The sequence below is a fragment of the Motacilla alba genome, chromosome 12 (genome assembly GCF_015832195.1).
Source record: "Motacilla alba alba isolate MOTALB_02 chromosome 12, Motacilla_alba_V1.0_pri, whole genome shotgun sequence".
In the NCBI taxonomy this organism is placed as follows: domain Eukaryota; kingdom Metazoa; phylum Chordata; class Aves; order Passeriformes; family Motacillidae; genus Motacilla; species Motacilla alba.
In genome coordinates, this window is record NC_052027.1 from 85,733 (window position 1) to 99,807 (window position 14,075).

At 39.8% G+C, this 14,075-nt stretch overlaps 1 protein-coding gene across 1 annotated transcript in view; it reads left to right on the forward strand.

Annotated features, from left to right (window-relative positions):
* The window catches only part of FGD5 (FYVE, RhoGEF and PH domain containing 5), a 78,341-nt gene that overhangs the window by 48,894 nt on the left and 15,372 nt on the right, over positions 1-14,075 (forward strand). Inside the window, exons 10-14 of the mRNA XM_038148920.1 lie at positions 1,298-1,356; positions 5,509-5,580; positions 6,929-6,997; positions 12,346-12,429; positions 13,957-14,036. Coding sequence (XP_038004848.1) covers positions 1,298-1,356; positions 5,509-5,580; positions 6,929-6,997; positions 12,346-12,429; positions 13,957-14,036 — 364 coding nt within the window. The remainder of the gene's footprint in view (positions 1-1,297; positions 1,357-5,508; positions 5,581-6,928; positions 6,998-12,345; positions 12,430-13,956; positions 14,037-14,075) is intronic.

Genomic DNA, 14,075 nt, shown 5'->3' on the forward strand with positions numbered 1-14,075 from the left:
ATAGTTTTGGCATGATGGAACTTAGGGAAGAAGAAAACATCTATACAGGCATAGTGCCGACACTGTAGTTTTGCCCCAGTCATTGAGGAAATCTTAGTCCGCTTTGGCTTTGTAAATATTTGGCCTGGTCATTGTAAAATCAATTCAGATGGCTCCCCCTCCCTGATTGTGTACCATTAGCTACGGTATGCCTGCTGTGCTCTGTGAACTTGGGAGAAACCAAGGAGATTTGAATTGCACATCTGTATTCTGGATTCCTTAATGCTACATAAAGTTGAAAGACTGCATAAAAAGCAGTTCTGCAAAATCAGGAACAAATCCACTGCTAACATCATCCTTTACAACACACGAGATAGATAAAGCAGAAGTCTCTTACTCCCACTGAAATCATAGCAAGGTTTAGTTGTGATGGCTGTAGGAGTATTTTCCAGGCTTGAGTAAGCAGCAGTAACATTGTATTAATGAAATCAATTCAGCCCTCTTACACTGATTATAAATTCAAACCAACTCATAGCAATAAAGTCAGTGGTTGACTGAAAGTCAGTTTATTCTGCCCAAGAGCAGAGACTCATTCAAGATTTAGGACCCTAGACACTGACGGTAGAACAACAGCTATACCAGTAATTTAAACAGTAGCAGGGCAGACGCTCAAGCCCTCTGACCACAATTGCCTATCTCATTTTGGTTACTTGTGCCATTCCTAGCCAGCATGCTCCCAAGTTATGGCCAGATATTGATAGAAAGCCCTGTGCCACAGGGGAAGGGATGTGAAATAGGGACCTGAGCCATGTTATGCCACTCTTCTCAGTGCCAGCAAACATGTCCTAGCCCAGGTTATTTGCCAGTGGAGTATCCAAGAATTAATTCATGTCACCACTTCATACACATTTCTATCAGAAAGGGATTACATGTCCTCTCTCTCGGCAGTAAGAGGTACAGTTTAGACTGCCATGCTATTTGGTGGCTAAAGTGGGGTTACATTCATCTCTCTATATAACAAGACATGGACAAAAATCTGCAACTAGAAAACATTACAAAAAAGACTTAGTGCCATCCTTGGTGCTTAAAAGGGGCCTCATAAGCTCTCTGGATCAGCACAAGCATGATGCAGTTTCACACAAGACAATGATGAAGGGAGGAAGGGGAGACAGCACCATGTGCCATGTCAGAATTGCTAGGCTGTTGCATTATGAAAATGACAAAGAAGCCAAAGGATGCCCTTGCAATCAAGAGGGACTTGAGTTATATTTCTACTCTTTTGTGTGATGTATGGTGTTTGTTTTCCTTCATCCCTCAGCTGCCTTATTCATTGTTTCTGAAATCACGGACCAAGCCAATGACAGCATGCTCCAGGCGGTGAGTCCTACCATGAGGCATGCTTCCCTGATCAATAGTGTGTTTTTTGCACATCTGTTAAAGTGAATACATATGTCTGCTAGATTCTGAAGCCTCCTCCAAGGTGAGACTCAAGGGCTTATACAGATCTGGTTTACAATACTGCAGATGTGGAGTTGGTCTGTGCCCTTTAGTGTGGCTGTGCAAGATGTAAGACACTATAGCAAAAAGCACAGAGGAAGTTTTTTCCCTCTTGGGTTTCAATTCACTTCTATATTATTTCATTTTCTGATCAATGAGAGGGTTGTTAATAATCATTCAGGCATCAGAACATGAAATTCAAGAGACAAAGAGAAAAGGCATCACATTAAGATGATGTAGATGAAGGAAAGGAGTGAAATATCAATCTTCTTACTAAGAGCTTGTTTTCAGGTAGGCTTTTAAGGCTGAAAAAATGAATGCACTTGAATTGTTAGGGAAAAACACAATAATCGGTTATGAAGATGAAAGAACAGATGTAGGTTGCATGGAGGGTGTCTAACAAGCGTAGAGTTTTATCATAAAAAGTAATGTAATCTGACCCCTCTGTAAACTAGACTCTGAAACTACAGAATTAGTAAGCAAAGTTTTCAACTGGTTTGATTCTGATTTTCCTTCTCCTCAGGCAAAGAATTTATAATCTTATTTTCCCATTACTAAAGCAGTCTTTGTACCAAAATAAATATTTCATCCAAAACCTGAGATCTCATGCAAACCTTTCAGAAAAAATCTCAGAGCTGTAGAGATATCTGTATTAGAGGTTCAGAACTCTTAGAGCTCAGTTCCTAACAGATCAAGGTCACACATTCCTGGCACCTCTGCTTCCTTAGATTTCACTCAGGTATATGGGATATTTATAGAAATACTTTTCTGAAGTCTGAAGTATATGTAAGTGGCCAAAATCAAATTTGGGTTGCATTGCCATGAAATCATTTTGTCTCTACTAAGCCATGCTTCAGCTTGAAGAACATCATTGTATCATCTGAGTCTTACACATGTCACAGACTGTGTAATAATTGCTATTAATAATGTCTGTTATGGAATAATTTCATCACAAATTCCAAATATATTTTTACACTTATTTTTTATCCTATCACCAGAGAACATCTATTATTTTTCAAAACTTTGGTATGGAAGAGATTAAACAAAATTTTCTTCTTTTCCTTTTGTGTGAATGTAGGGGTTTTTATGAAAGCACAGGTTCAAGAGAAACAAAGTTCAATTTTCTGCTAAATCAGAGGTTATCCTCCTGAATTAACATCCCAGACACAAAAGCCACAACCAGCACTTCTTTTCTTTCTCTCAGTTTAAAAAAAACAGAAAACATAAAAGCAAATAATATTCCAATTACATAAGAAAGTGAACAATGCCACTTATTTTAGAGCATTAATAAATTGTCATGTACCTGGCTGAATTTCTAAGAAATAATTTAGACTTGGCATATACCTAGAAGGAAGATGATTTCTGTACCCACATACCAGCTCATCAAACAACACTCCAAAAATCTCATAGGAGCACTGAATTAGGATCTACATTTTCTACAGAATATCAATGACCCATTATTAGGTTTTTTTTGTTGTTTTATGATAAGACTCTAGCAGTTTTTCCTGGGGGCTATTAACCCAGGATTTTCAAGCAAGTAATGACCATAACTTTCTCCACAGCATTTTCACCATGCAGGAAAATATTACTTTCAATTTACAGATGTACAAAAAGAAGTACGAGGCACACCATCACCACAGAGTATTATGTCTATCTGTAATTCCAGGAGATGAACTAAGCAGGGTTTGTACTGCTCTCTGAATGTCTACAATCTGTTAGAGGCCCTGAGATGCTAAGAGCTATAAATCACTGCTGCCATTAACAGCTGGCGAATTCCCTGGGGAGGTGTTCCTGCTGCATAGACATCATGATAAAATTATGGAAGCTACAGTTCACTGCTAAAATGGCCACAGCAGCATTTCTGACACCCAATTCTGCAGTACTGTCTGGGTGGAGCTTTGCTTTTATTCCTTAATTGTAGGATTGTGAAGAATCTTAGAAAGAAAAATAGTGATAATTTTAAGACCAATGAAGAAAGCTATATAAACTCAGAATTTTGGGGAACTGACAGGAAACTATGGCCCTCCCTCAGCTGTCCACATTCCCAGATAAACCACTATCCTTCACATGTGATGGGTGTTTGACTTCCTTCAGGAAATGAGTTCAATACTTCTCTGTCTGTTTCCTGGTGAACATGTGTCCATATTGCAAACATCAGCATTTCAAGAGGTTCCTCTGCCAGCAGTCTGCAGCAGAGAAAAGCTGGGCTGCTGCAACTTCTCTCGCTCTGATAGAAACACAGATGAGTAGTCCTAGCGCTGGCATGAGTGTGCTCACAGGAGAACACTGATTTTTCTGCAGATGAAAATGAGGTTTTCATTGTGGAAGCTGTCAATTGGACAGGTTTTGCCAGGCTAAGGTACCCTTCAGTAACAGGAAAGTCCTTTGCAAATACCTTTTGCAAAAGTCAGCTATCCCATGATCCCTGATATTTCTTATGCTGTTGCTTTATATGTTGCTTCTATTTTATTTGCCTTAAGTATTTTAGAAGTGACCTGGAAAAATCGATTTGTGAATTCCTACATTGTAAAAGAGATACCTGACATCTCAAATTCTTGAAAATGTGTCAACTGTCAATTATGTTCCATGGGCACAGTGAAACCCTGTGCTGGTCAAGCCTTGTAGGTATTTCCATGTATTTGACATCCATTTGCTGATTAAGAACTAAGTATCATGCTAAACAAGTGCAATATTTCACTAGGGCAGTAAGATAGGGAGATTTCAGGCTTATTCAAAAAGCAAGCCTGGATAGGTATGTGAATTGTGTTAGCTGAAATCCAGAGTAAATTAGCCTTGACATATCATCATGTTAACTTGGATATGCTCCTTCTGGTATCTGTGATAACTTTCTTAATTAGCTGATCCTGTAGACATGACTGATTTGTATCAGGCAGATACAGTGTATGATCTAATGAAGTCTCACTAATCCCAGAGATATATTAATGCCAGTCAATGGAGCAAAGGAAAGCATTGCCTGTTGAAGCAGAAGACTGTTCTAAAAGGCTGTCAGGTCACAAAGCTGTATCAAGTATGGTCCTTAGTCTGTAGTTATCTGGGTGCATAACTGAAGATACAGGATACAGTGGCTGTATAGTATAGGAGACTTAGGTAGGAGACTCCTAATTTTTAGGCATATTCCAGTGAGGACTCACTGCTGCTGGGTAGCCCATTCTACTGTACTGATCAGATAAAAACCACAGCTGAATCCCATGCACAAGCCTATGTTTTAATGGCCTCATCTGCTAAACAGAAGGAGATTTGAAAATATTAGCAATATTGCAAAGGTACAGACATCCCTTCTTCCTTCTTACATTCATCTGGTTTTCTTTATGGGAGCACAGACTTATCTAGGTTAATCTTATTTACCATCTTTGTGGATAAGTTCATGCCTTGTTCAGGCCAGGTAACTAGGTAATAGTATCAGAGTTGAATCATAAACTTCCTGGTTTTTGCAAAGCATCCAAACAGAAATGCAGCTTCATTGCCTACTTACTAGCGTACCCTCTAAATCCCCTATTGCAAAGGCATTAATCCATTATCGCAGAATGTAAATCTTCAGATAATTCTACCAACAGTCTGAAAGTATCAAAGCATGCTTTGGATTATCAGTGTCATGGCTCTTACACACAGGCCTTTGGAGCAGATAATGTATTTTGTCCCTATTTTATTAGTTCACAGAGCCAGAAAGTCGGCAAAGAAGCCAATGCATAAATACCATATGAAGTTAGCAGTTCCTTTGGAAGGTACACTGGGGAATCACAGGTAAAAGAACTGTAGAGGGTCACAGCAGATGTGAATGCAGGTGATGAGGTTTTGTAAAATCCATAAGGCAGGAAGAAGACTTTCTGGGTGTAAATCTTTGGTCTCAGTTCTCTCTGAAATCTAATTCTAATAATATCAGTTCTATCAGCATAATATCTAGTAATATCAGTTCTAAAGAAATAAAATGGTGAGGAGGGGTGAGGGAAAATTTGCCTGTTTGTATAAAAACAGTCTCCATGCAGCCTTCTAAATGCTGTTTTTCTCTCCCAGGAAAACTTGCAGAAGCTAGTACACATAGAGCACAGTGTGAGAGGGCAGAGCGGCCTCGTCCAGCCGGGAAGGGTGAGTGCTGCAGGCAGACCTATGCTGGTAAGGGCATTCTTTCTGGCCAGCAATATCTCTGTGTGGATGGCCATGGTTCAGTTGCCTACAGGTGTTGTTTATTGAGCTATTGTGATACAAGTTGGAGCACTGGTTTGTGTAAAAAACATTATTCTGACAGTGCACAAGAAGAAGATCGTGCTGAGAAAGACGTGCATTGTCTCTGCTTTTACACAGAGCAGCCTTTTGGCTTTTCACTTCAGTCCTCAGACACCCCAAGTGTAGTGTATTTTGATGGAGCAACTGCTTTCGTCCTTATATACTCCTGTCAAAAGGCTGCAACTCTAGCAGGAATTGCTTTGAGCTTGAAAAGCCTCTGTCCTTTATATAGCTGGCTAAGAACCTTAAATTAGGGCAATTAATTTTTTTCAACTTTATATTTTCACCATTCCCCCATGGTGCTTTTAATAGAAGATGCTGTTTTTAAGCAACGTATCAACAGAAACATGAGAGTGTACAGCTGTCTTGCTATCCACATCAAATGCAAATTTCTTCTTCTGACTTTCAAACTCGTCCAGATCTCTCAGCTCCAACCTGCTTCTACGTTTCAAAAGATTTCTTTCTTGAATTCTGCAACTCTGAATTTCCCTTCAGTCCACCAATATATTTAACAAAATTCATGAATCAATTTTCAAAGCATGCCTACTCATAGCATAAGAATACTCATCAGCCAAATATTGCAAATATTTGTTTTTCTCTCTAACATCAGTATTCTCATATGCCCTTACCAGGTAATGCTTTAATAAATTCTGCAAAGCCCAGCATACAGATTTTACAGGATTTGTATCTCTGATTATAAACTATTCTAGAGTGGAGAAGTACACTAGATTCTGTTCTCCATCTGAAAAGAGCAGATGACTGTTAATCCACTGATGTAGTTCCATTAGTTATGGCAGACTTTTTCAAACATTACTGCAATGAAGTTCTAGTGTGCTGGTTTAGCTGCTTTTACATACACAGTCCTACGTACATACTTAGTAACAAGATGGACTGAAAAAGTATTGTGCTTGCAAAATTATGCAAATTATATATGGAGGTATAGTTAAGATGGTGTGGCATACTAAAACCCAAGGTTTCCAACCCATTTTGTACTGACACAAATGCAAGCCATGAAGGGTAGCAGAGCTAACCCCGGCAAAGACTAAGCCAGATCATAGGGAATAAGGCTAGAAACAAGTGCTGAGGTTCTCTCTCTCTTCTTGTGCTGATGAATGGCATTGGAGTAGCTCCTTCCCCAGGAGAAATACTCTTTTCTCAGTAAGATTCAGAATGAAATCTCAGGATTACAATCTGTTGTCTTCTCCTTCAGATCTTTGTTAAAGAGGGAACACTGATGAAAGTCTCTGGCAAAAACAGGCGTCCTCGACATTTGTTCTTGGTAAGATTTTTTTTATTTTTTTACTGTTTCTCTGATATCTTTACATCCATTTATGCAACCCTAAAGCCTGGGAGATTTTAGGCTGCAAGTCATTTTACCATCAACAGTGATGTAGTGAGTTAGTTCCCATTTCTAACAGGGCTGTAGTCCTTTCATGCATCCCATTGGCCCCACATACAGGAATACGTGCTGTGCAACCCTCCAGTTGTGCCACAGTTACATACAGCCTTCACCAGGATGGAATTCTGCAAAGTGCAAGTTTTCAAGGGGATGAGGAAGATGAGAACTCCCGAAAACCTTCAGGAATTAAGCTACACACTTGAAAGTCCTAAGACCTTTGAATATTTAATCAGGAGCAAGAGAGAATGCCCTACTGCTAAAGTAGCTGAAAACTTCCTTTGGTCACACTTGGGAGGGATCTTTGAAACTGAAGAACTTGCATTTAGCTCCCACTGTCTACATATATGTAAATTACCTGATAATTTTGTGCATTGCCTCAGTGTAGTTCCTCTAAACACACACCTCCAGCTTACTGTGGATTAGAACAACAGTTTTCAGTGACAGTTTGCAACATTCTTCTAGGATAATTAGGAAAAATGGACGTTTCATCACTTGGCTGGAATACTCCTTACAAGGATCCACAGCCCTACTGCAAGTATTTGCAAATCAAAACAGATGAAACCCCACTGTTTTGGAGACATGCTATAAAAACTTATGCTTTCTATTTTGCATCACACGCTCCATTGAGCAGGTAGAGAGTTTCTAAGACCCCAGGCTCCTGAGCTCTGTTCTCAGCTTTTCAGGTAGCGTATTTTGTAACCACACGTATTTGTATGCACTTTTCAATATTAAGGGGATTATGATACTTGCCCATGTCTTAGGACTTTGTTACCTGCTTACCTGTTAATGTTTGAAAAATTCTTTAGAGCTCCCTCACAGAAAAAAGCCATAAAGAACTGAGAATTACTGCTGCTCTTAACATTACAATATTGCTTGCAGATTTGATTTTAAAATAAATTAATTATATGCCAGGAACACATATTTGCTGTTGCCTTTAAGTGCTGACAGCTTTTCACCATGGGATCAATGTAAGGAGAAGAGATGGCTTATTACAGAAGCCATATATTTTGCATAAATCCTTTATACTTCTCCCTCTTACTTCTAACTCCTATTTATGCATGAGTTTACGCACAAGCTTCTTTCCCTCCTTACTCACATATTGCTATCATAATCAAAGATCAGATGGGATGGGATGAAGTGCTGGTGCTGCACTTTTTTGATGGTTTCAGTGGTTTCTGTGAAAATTCAGACTTTCATGTACTGAAAACTATGGATTTCACGCAAATCTTCAAATGTGAGAGAGCTGCAGTTCTGTTTTACAGAGTCAGCATCAATGGACTGTAACAAGTGCAATAAATGTCAAAACCATGACTTTGTTGCAGTTACAGGAAAAAGGCTATGCCAGAAACTCCAGGAGCTGGCCTTAAGAAACAGCGTTCTCAGCAGCAGTAACTCTGAAGTCTAGTGATGACCACTTAATAACAGAGGATAATTACATCCCTACTGATCTCTCTTCTGAAACACTTGCCTTTGCTAGTCTTCAGAATTACTTTGGAATTGTGGCTAAAGCTGGGACAAAATTCCAGGACATCGCTACCCTTTAGTCTTCCAATGTGTTTGTTGCTGCCATCATAACCCATTACTATAGCAAAACCTGTAAGTGCTACAAACTTAGCTGTTGTAACTGACACAGAGAATTTTAAATGAAGATCAGAAATCAAGTTGATAATAAATGCTGAGAGGAAAGTAATTTAAACATGGGATAAACTTATATAAATTTCAAGTCATCCAAAATGGTTTTATCAGTTGAAGGTCATAAGTCACAAGAGGCCAAAATTACTGGGAACCAAACAAGCACAGAAATTACTTTCTGGCATTCTCTAGTTTAGCAACTTTTTCCTGGGGAAAGTTCAGATGCTCAAAGTCAGATGTTGACTGCAGAGAGAGAAGTGTCTCTTGACAGCTGGAGACATTGCAGTAGCTAGCCAATGTCTTGTTAATATAGACGCTCTCACTATCCAGAAACAGTGGTTTTTTTCTTCCTTTCAGTCAGCAAGGCAAATTGTTACCAAATGTGCTGTCATGCAAAGAATAGGGTGGAGCTAGCCATAATGGTCACTTTCAAGAACCAAGAGACACATAAACCTGTCTTCTTTCCTGGTCTAACACACTGAAGTTGCAATTACTTCAGGCTTCCTGTATTGTATCTCCAGTAGGGTCAGGGAGAGGGTGACTGGATCATTGAAACTACTTGAAACTTATTGGCAAGTATCTACCTTCGGGTTCAGAGATTTCTGTGGAAGAAAAACCCATTACAAAACCCTAAGACTAGAATAATTTCCTAAACATTGTCTCTTAAAACTGACATTTATTTATAACCTTTAACTTCTAAGGGCCATATTATAATCCTTTGAAGCCCCTTGCAAAATTCAGGTTTGCGTATTAACAAAAACACCTTTCAGAATTTCTTTTTAATGCTTCACATGTTAGCAGTGACTCAAAAAGATCACCAGAAGATAACATGTAATAGATATAGTTTGGCTTATCTTTGATGGAGTGAGTGTATTTACCTTCACTATCCCAAGGAGATTTTTACATGAGTAGCATTTTCTGAAGTTCTTAGTAGCGAAGCTGCTCTATCTGAAGCTAAATCAGGACCAGGAACTGGAGAGAATTTCAGAGCAAGAGTACGCACTGAATGATAACCCTGACCCTAACTTCATCCCTACACATCCCAGGAGATGAGTCCATCAAACTGAAGTTGTAGCTAGAATAGGCTGTAAAATTTGGGTGTGTGCCAGACTTCTACTTGGCCTGTGCTTTCAAAGTGTGCTTTAGTGGTGTGCTCTGAATATATCTCTGCCCATAAGGAGCGCTGTATGTCTGTGCACAGCACATATATGCATGACAGTGTAAAGATAAATTTCAAATGTTTCTGCAGGTATATGTTGCCTGTATCAAAATGTTACTTGAGCTGGCTGTTTTGTGCAGGCTGATGGTATTGTTGAATCTGGTGTTTCCTGGCAGGATGTTTTGTGAGTTTTGCTGTGTGTCTGTTTCCTGAGTCCAGTCTCTGTTTACAAGGATGTTGTGGCCTCTGTGCAGCACAGTATGGGCTGCTGAAACTGGCAGGTCCCCTAACTGCCCCTCAGCCACAGGACTTTGCAACTCAGAGCCTGTCTCTTATCTCACCCTTCTAAGAATTTCTCTACAAAGACCACTTGTTTTGAAAATGGATTGCAGGAAGCTGCTATCAAATGGGAGACTGTTTAATGCTGTATCTGGCAGGGTTGGAGTATAGGAGATTTTTGGAGTCACAGCTTGAAAAACACAGTTACATTCAGACTGGTCCATTGACACTCAGGGCATATTTAACTCAGACTTGAATAGAAGAAGGCTGGGTTCATAATTAGCTAGCCTTTAAAACATTCAGAAAAACCAAACGTGGTAGAAGCTTTTAGACAGAGAGTATATTACATATGGATGCAAGCAGTTCAGCAGGGCTTAAATTTGTTTGGATCAATCAACTTGAACACTAAGTTAGAAGACTTGCATTGACTCTAATGTTACTGGGTACCTGTCATAAGAGAGAGAATTATAAAAAGAAGGTGGGGGAAAGGAAAGCAGTGACAGAAAAAAGGGAATAAAGGATGAGACATATCCTTCTTTCTCTGTGCAGAAAAAGGATATGTGCTCCAATATCAAATTCTGAGCAGTCTGGGAATCCCAGTTATCAAAAGTATTCTGGCAAACAAGAAGTGTGTCTGAAGCTCAAAGACTTGTGGGAACTTCCCACAGGGTTCTAGCAGTCCATCTCCTCTACTGCAGATTTCTGAGGGGCTGCAAGATCAGCTTTTATCATCAGCCAGTCCTCACTGCTTGAGGGAGCAGTGGACAGTTGAAGCAGGAGAATGCATGAAACCACTGGTACTAATACTAGTTCTGTCCATACCATTCATATGGCCATCACTAAGGTCAAAGTGTTTCCTTTGCAAAGGAAACAGCAGTGAGTGCAAACCCTTTCTTTCTTCATGAATATATTTGCCTTGCTTCACAAGCTTTGAAATATTTGTCATGGTTTCACTGTGTCAAGTTGTAGCTAGTGAGACCTCCAAATCACAGCCTACTGCTAAATAGGGGAGAAAAAAAGGAGGGAAAAAAATAATGGGCAATTAAAAGCAAAGTAACGTTTAGTAAAATCTTGGGATATTAATCAAGGTTGTCATGCTAATGGTGTGCACCATAGTGTCATCCTTTATCAAGAGTACTAAAAAATAAGCAGGTTTTTTAAGAGATATAAAACTTTTAAAATAAATTTTAAAAATTTAGTTTGCTATTCAAGAAGCCTCATAGCAGGCTCTGTCAGGATCCTGAAAATATCTCTCAGGAGTTCACTTCCTTGGGTTTAGTGCCCAGGTGCTGCAGGGCCCATTTTAGAGCCAGTGCTCTTTATTATCTTCAGGAACAACAGGGATGCAGGACTCAAAGGGATAAGAAGTAAGTTTGCTGATCATGCTGAAATGGGAGGAGCTGTTGACTTCCTCAAGGGCAGAGAGGCCTTGCAGAGAAACTTTGACGAATTGGAAAGATGAGCAACCACCAACCGTATGAAGTTTAACAAGGACTAGTGTTGGGAAGGGGCAAACCTTTAGTGTAGACTAAGCAATGAGATGCTGCAGAGCAGCACTGTGCAAAGGGACCTGTGAGTCCTGGTGAGCAGAAGTTGAATATGAGTCAGCTGTGCCCTGGCAGCCAAGAGGGCCAGCCCTGTCCAGGGGCGCATCAGGGTCAGCATCACCAGTTGGGTGAGAGCGGGGATTTTCCTGCTCTGCTCTGCACTGGGGCAGCCTCACCTGGAGTACTGTGAGCAGTTTTGGGCACCACAGAATAAGGAGCTAAAACTGTTAGCGAGCATCCAAAGGAGGTACACAGAGATGGGTAAGGATCTGAAGGAGAAGCCATACAAGGAGTGGCTGAGGCCACTTGAATTGTTCAGCCTGGAGAAGAGGGACTGAGGTCAGATCCAATCATGGTCTGGAACTCCCTCAGGAGGGGCAGTAGAGGAGCAGCACCAGTCTCTGCTCTCTGTGACAGGATCCAAGGGAACAGCATGAAGCTCTCAGGAGAGGGTTAGACTGGATATTAGGAAAGGGTTAGGGTTAGGTAACAGTCCCAGCAGTTCATCAAGTTACAGCTTGTTCCAGGTATACTCCCCCAGGAGAATGGGAAAACAGGCAAGCCTACAAGCCATATTGCAAATTATTGATTTTGTCTTTCTTTTCATATAGATGAATGATGTTCTGCTGTACACATATCCCCAGAAGGATGGCAAATACCGACTGAAAAAAAATTGGGCTGTGTCAGGCATGAAGGTAATGCTTCATCTGTATTAAAAGCTTGAATTAAAGTTTTATAGGGAACTGCTTGTGCTGTGCTGGTTTATGTCTCATGTCCAGCAAGGGGAAAGAGGGGATGGACCTGTTATCAGGGCATTCCCTTATCTCTTACAGGAGACAGAAGGAAAAATGGTAGAAAACAAACATAAAAAGATTTTCTCTAAATCTGTGACTTAGTATGACAGACTTATTCATACTGCATAAATAATACAAGCCAAAATCAGTTACCCTCTAAACATGAAACAGGAAACAGAAAAGATTTATTATCTCATTTTGTCTCCAGCCAATGCATTCTTGTTCCCTTCAATATATTCACTAGAGCTTAGTCTGCCTGGTTTCAAACTCCTGCTACTCAAAATTTACACATGGCTGGTTTTCATATGCCTTTTAGCTGTTTTCATCAAAAGCATTAATGGTTCAAAAAGCAATTAGCCAACTTTATGGGGGAAAGGTGTATTGGGAACAATTTCCTGCAGTGATACGAAACCAGCTTCTTCTTCAATAAATTTATACATTGCAAACACAATTAAGCTGTCCTCACACTCACTCTTTCCCTAAGTACTCATTGGCATCAAAACCTATGCAACAGGAAATATTGGACCAAAGAGGTCTATTGGACCTTCATAACTGTTCTATAACTAATATTCCAAGTTGTATTTATGTGAAAGAGGATTTGAAGTGACAAGTCAAGAGTCTGATGATCTAGAAAACACACAAGATGAGAATTACTAATCATTAATTTCAGTGGAATGACATAGGAAGTTTAAGGTGGTGTGAAAACATGGCAGAGGTTGATCACCCCAGGGACCTGAGAGTTTAAAACTAACTCAGGGATCCCAGAAATTTCTAGGAATTGCCAATATATTCTACTGTTTAGTGAAAAGGAGTTGTGGAACAAGTTCTTACTGAGGTACATTTGAAAGACTGAGTCACTAGCATAATGATGCTTGTTAATAAAAATGTATGAAGCTATGAACCTATATTTCTCCTCACTGGCTGTTGCTATTAACAGGCTACTAATATACTCCATGGTAGGGAAAAGATTTTAGCTGAGCTGTAGCTTTTAAGTTGGCTTTTTTTTTTTCCCCTGTTAAAGAGCCTTGATGCAGACAGGCATCCGCTGAACTGAAGTGCTTCACCGTATAATGCCCACATGTCAGAAAAAAAAGTGATTTCTATTCATTACAAGCATAGACCAAAATGCACTTGGCAGACTAAACATCTCCTAAGTTTGTCATATGAAAACTGAACCCTCATATAGATACTTCATCCTTACAGGCTGGATTATGTTATCTTTTCCTTTCAGCACACCATCATATTGAAATAGAGATCATACCTCATTACAACAGCAATACAAAAAACCCTAATGCCCATCTTTTTGCATTGAAATATGAAACAGATGGTAGGGGTGTAAGAGGTCATATGCACTGAGACTTGTGTGGTGTACCGATTATAGACAGTTTAACTCATGTCCATATTCATGTTCATGGCATTTGTTTCTAGGTCAGTCGCCCAGTGATAGAGAAAGCCCAAAACATCTTGAAGATTGAATATGATGAACATTGCCTGACCCTGTCAGCAAGGTACTGTTCCCAAATGTCCATGGCAGAGGGTATTATATT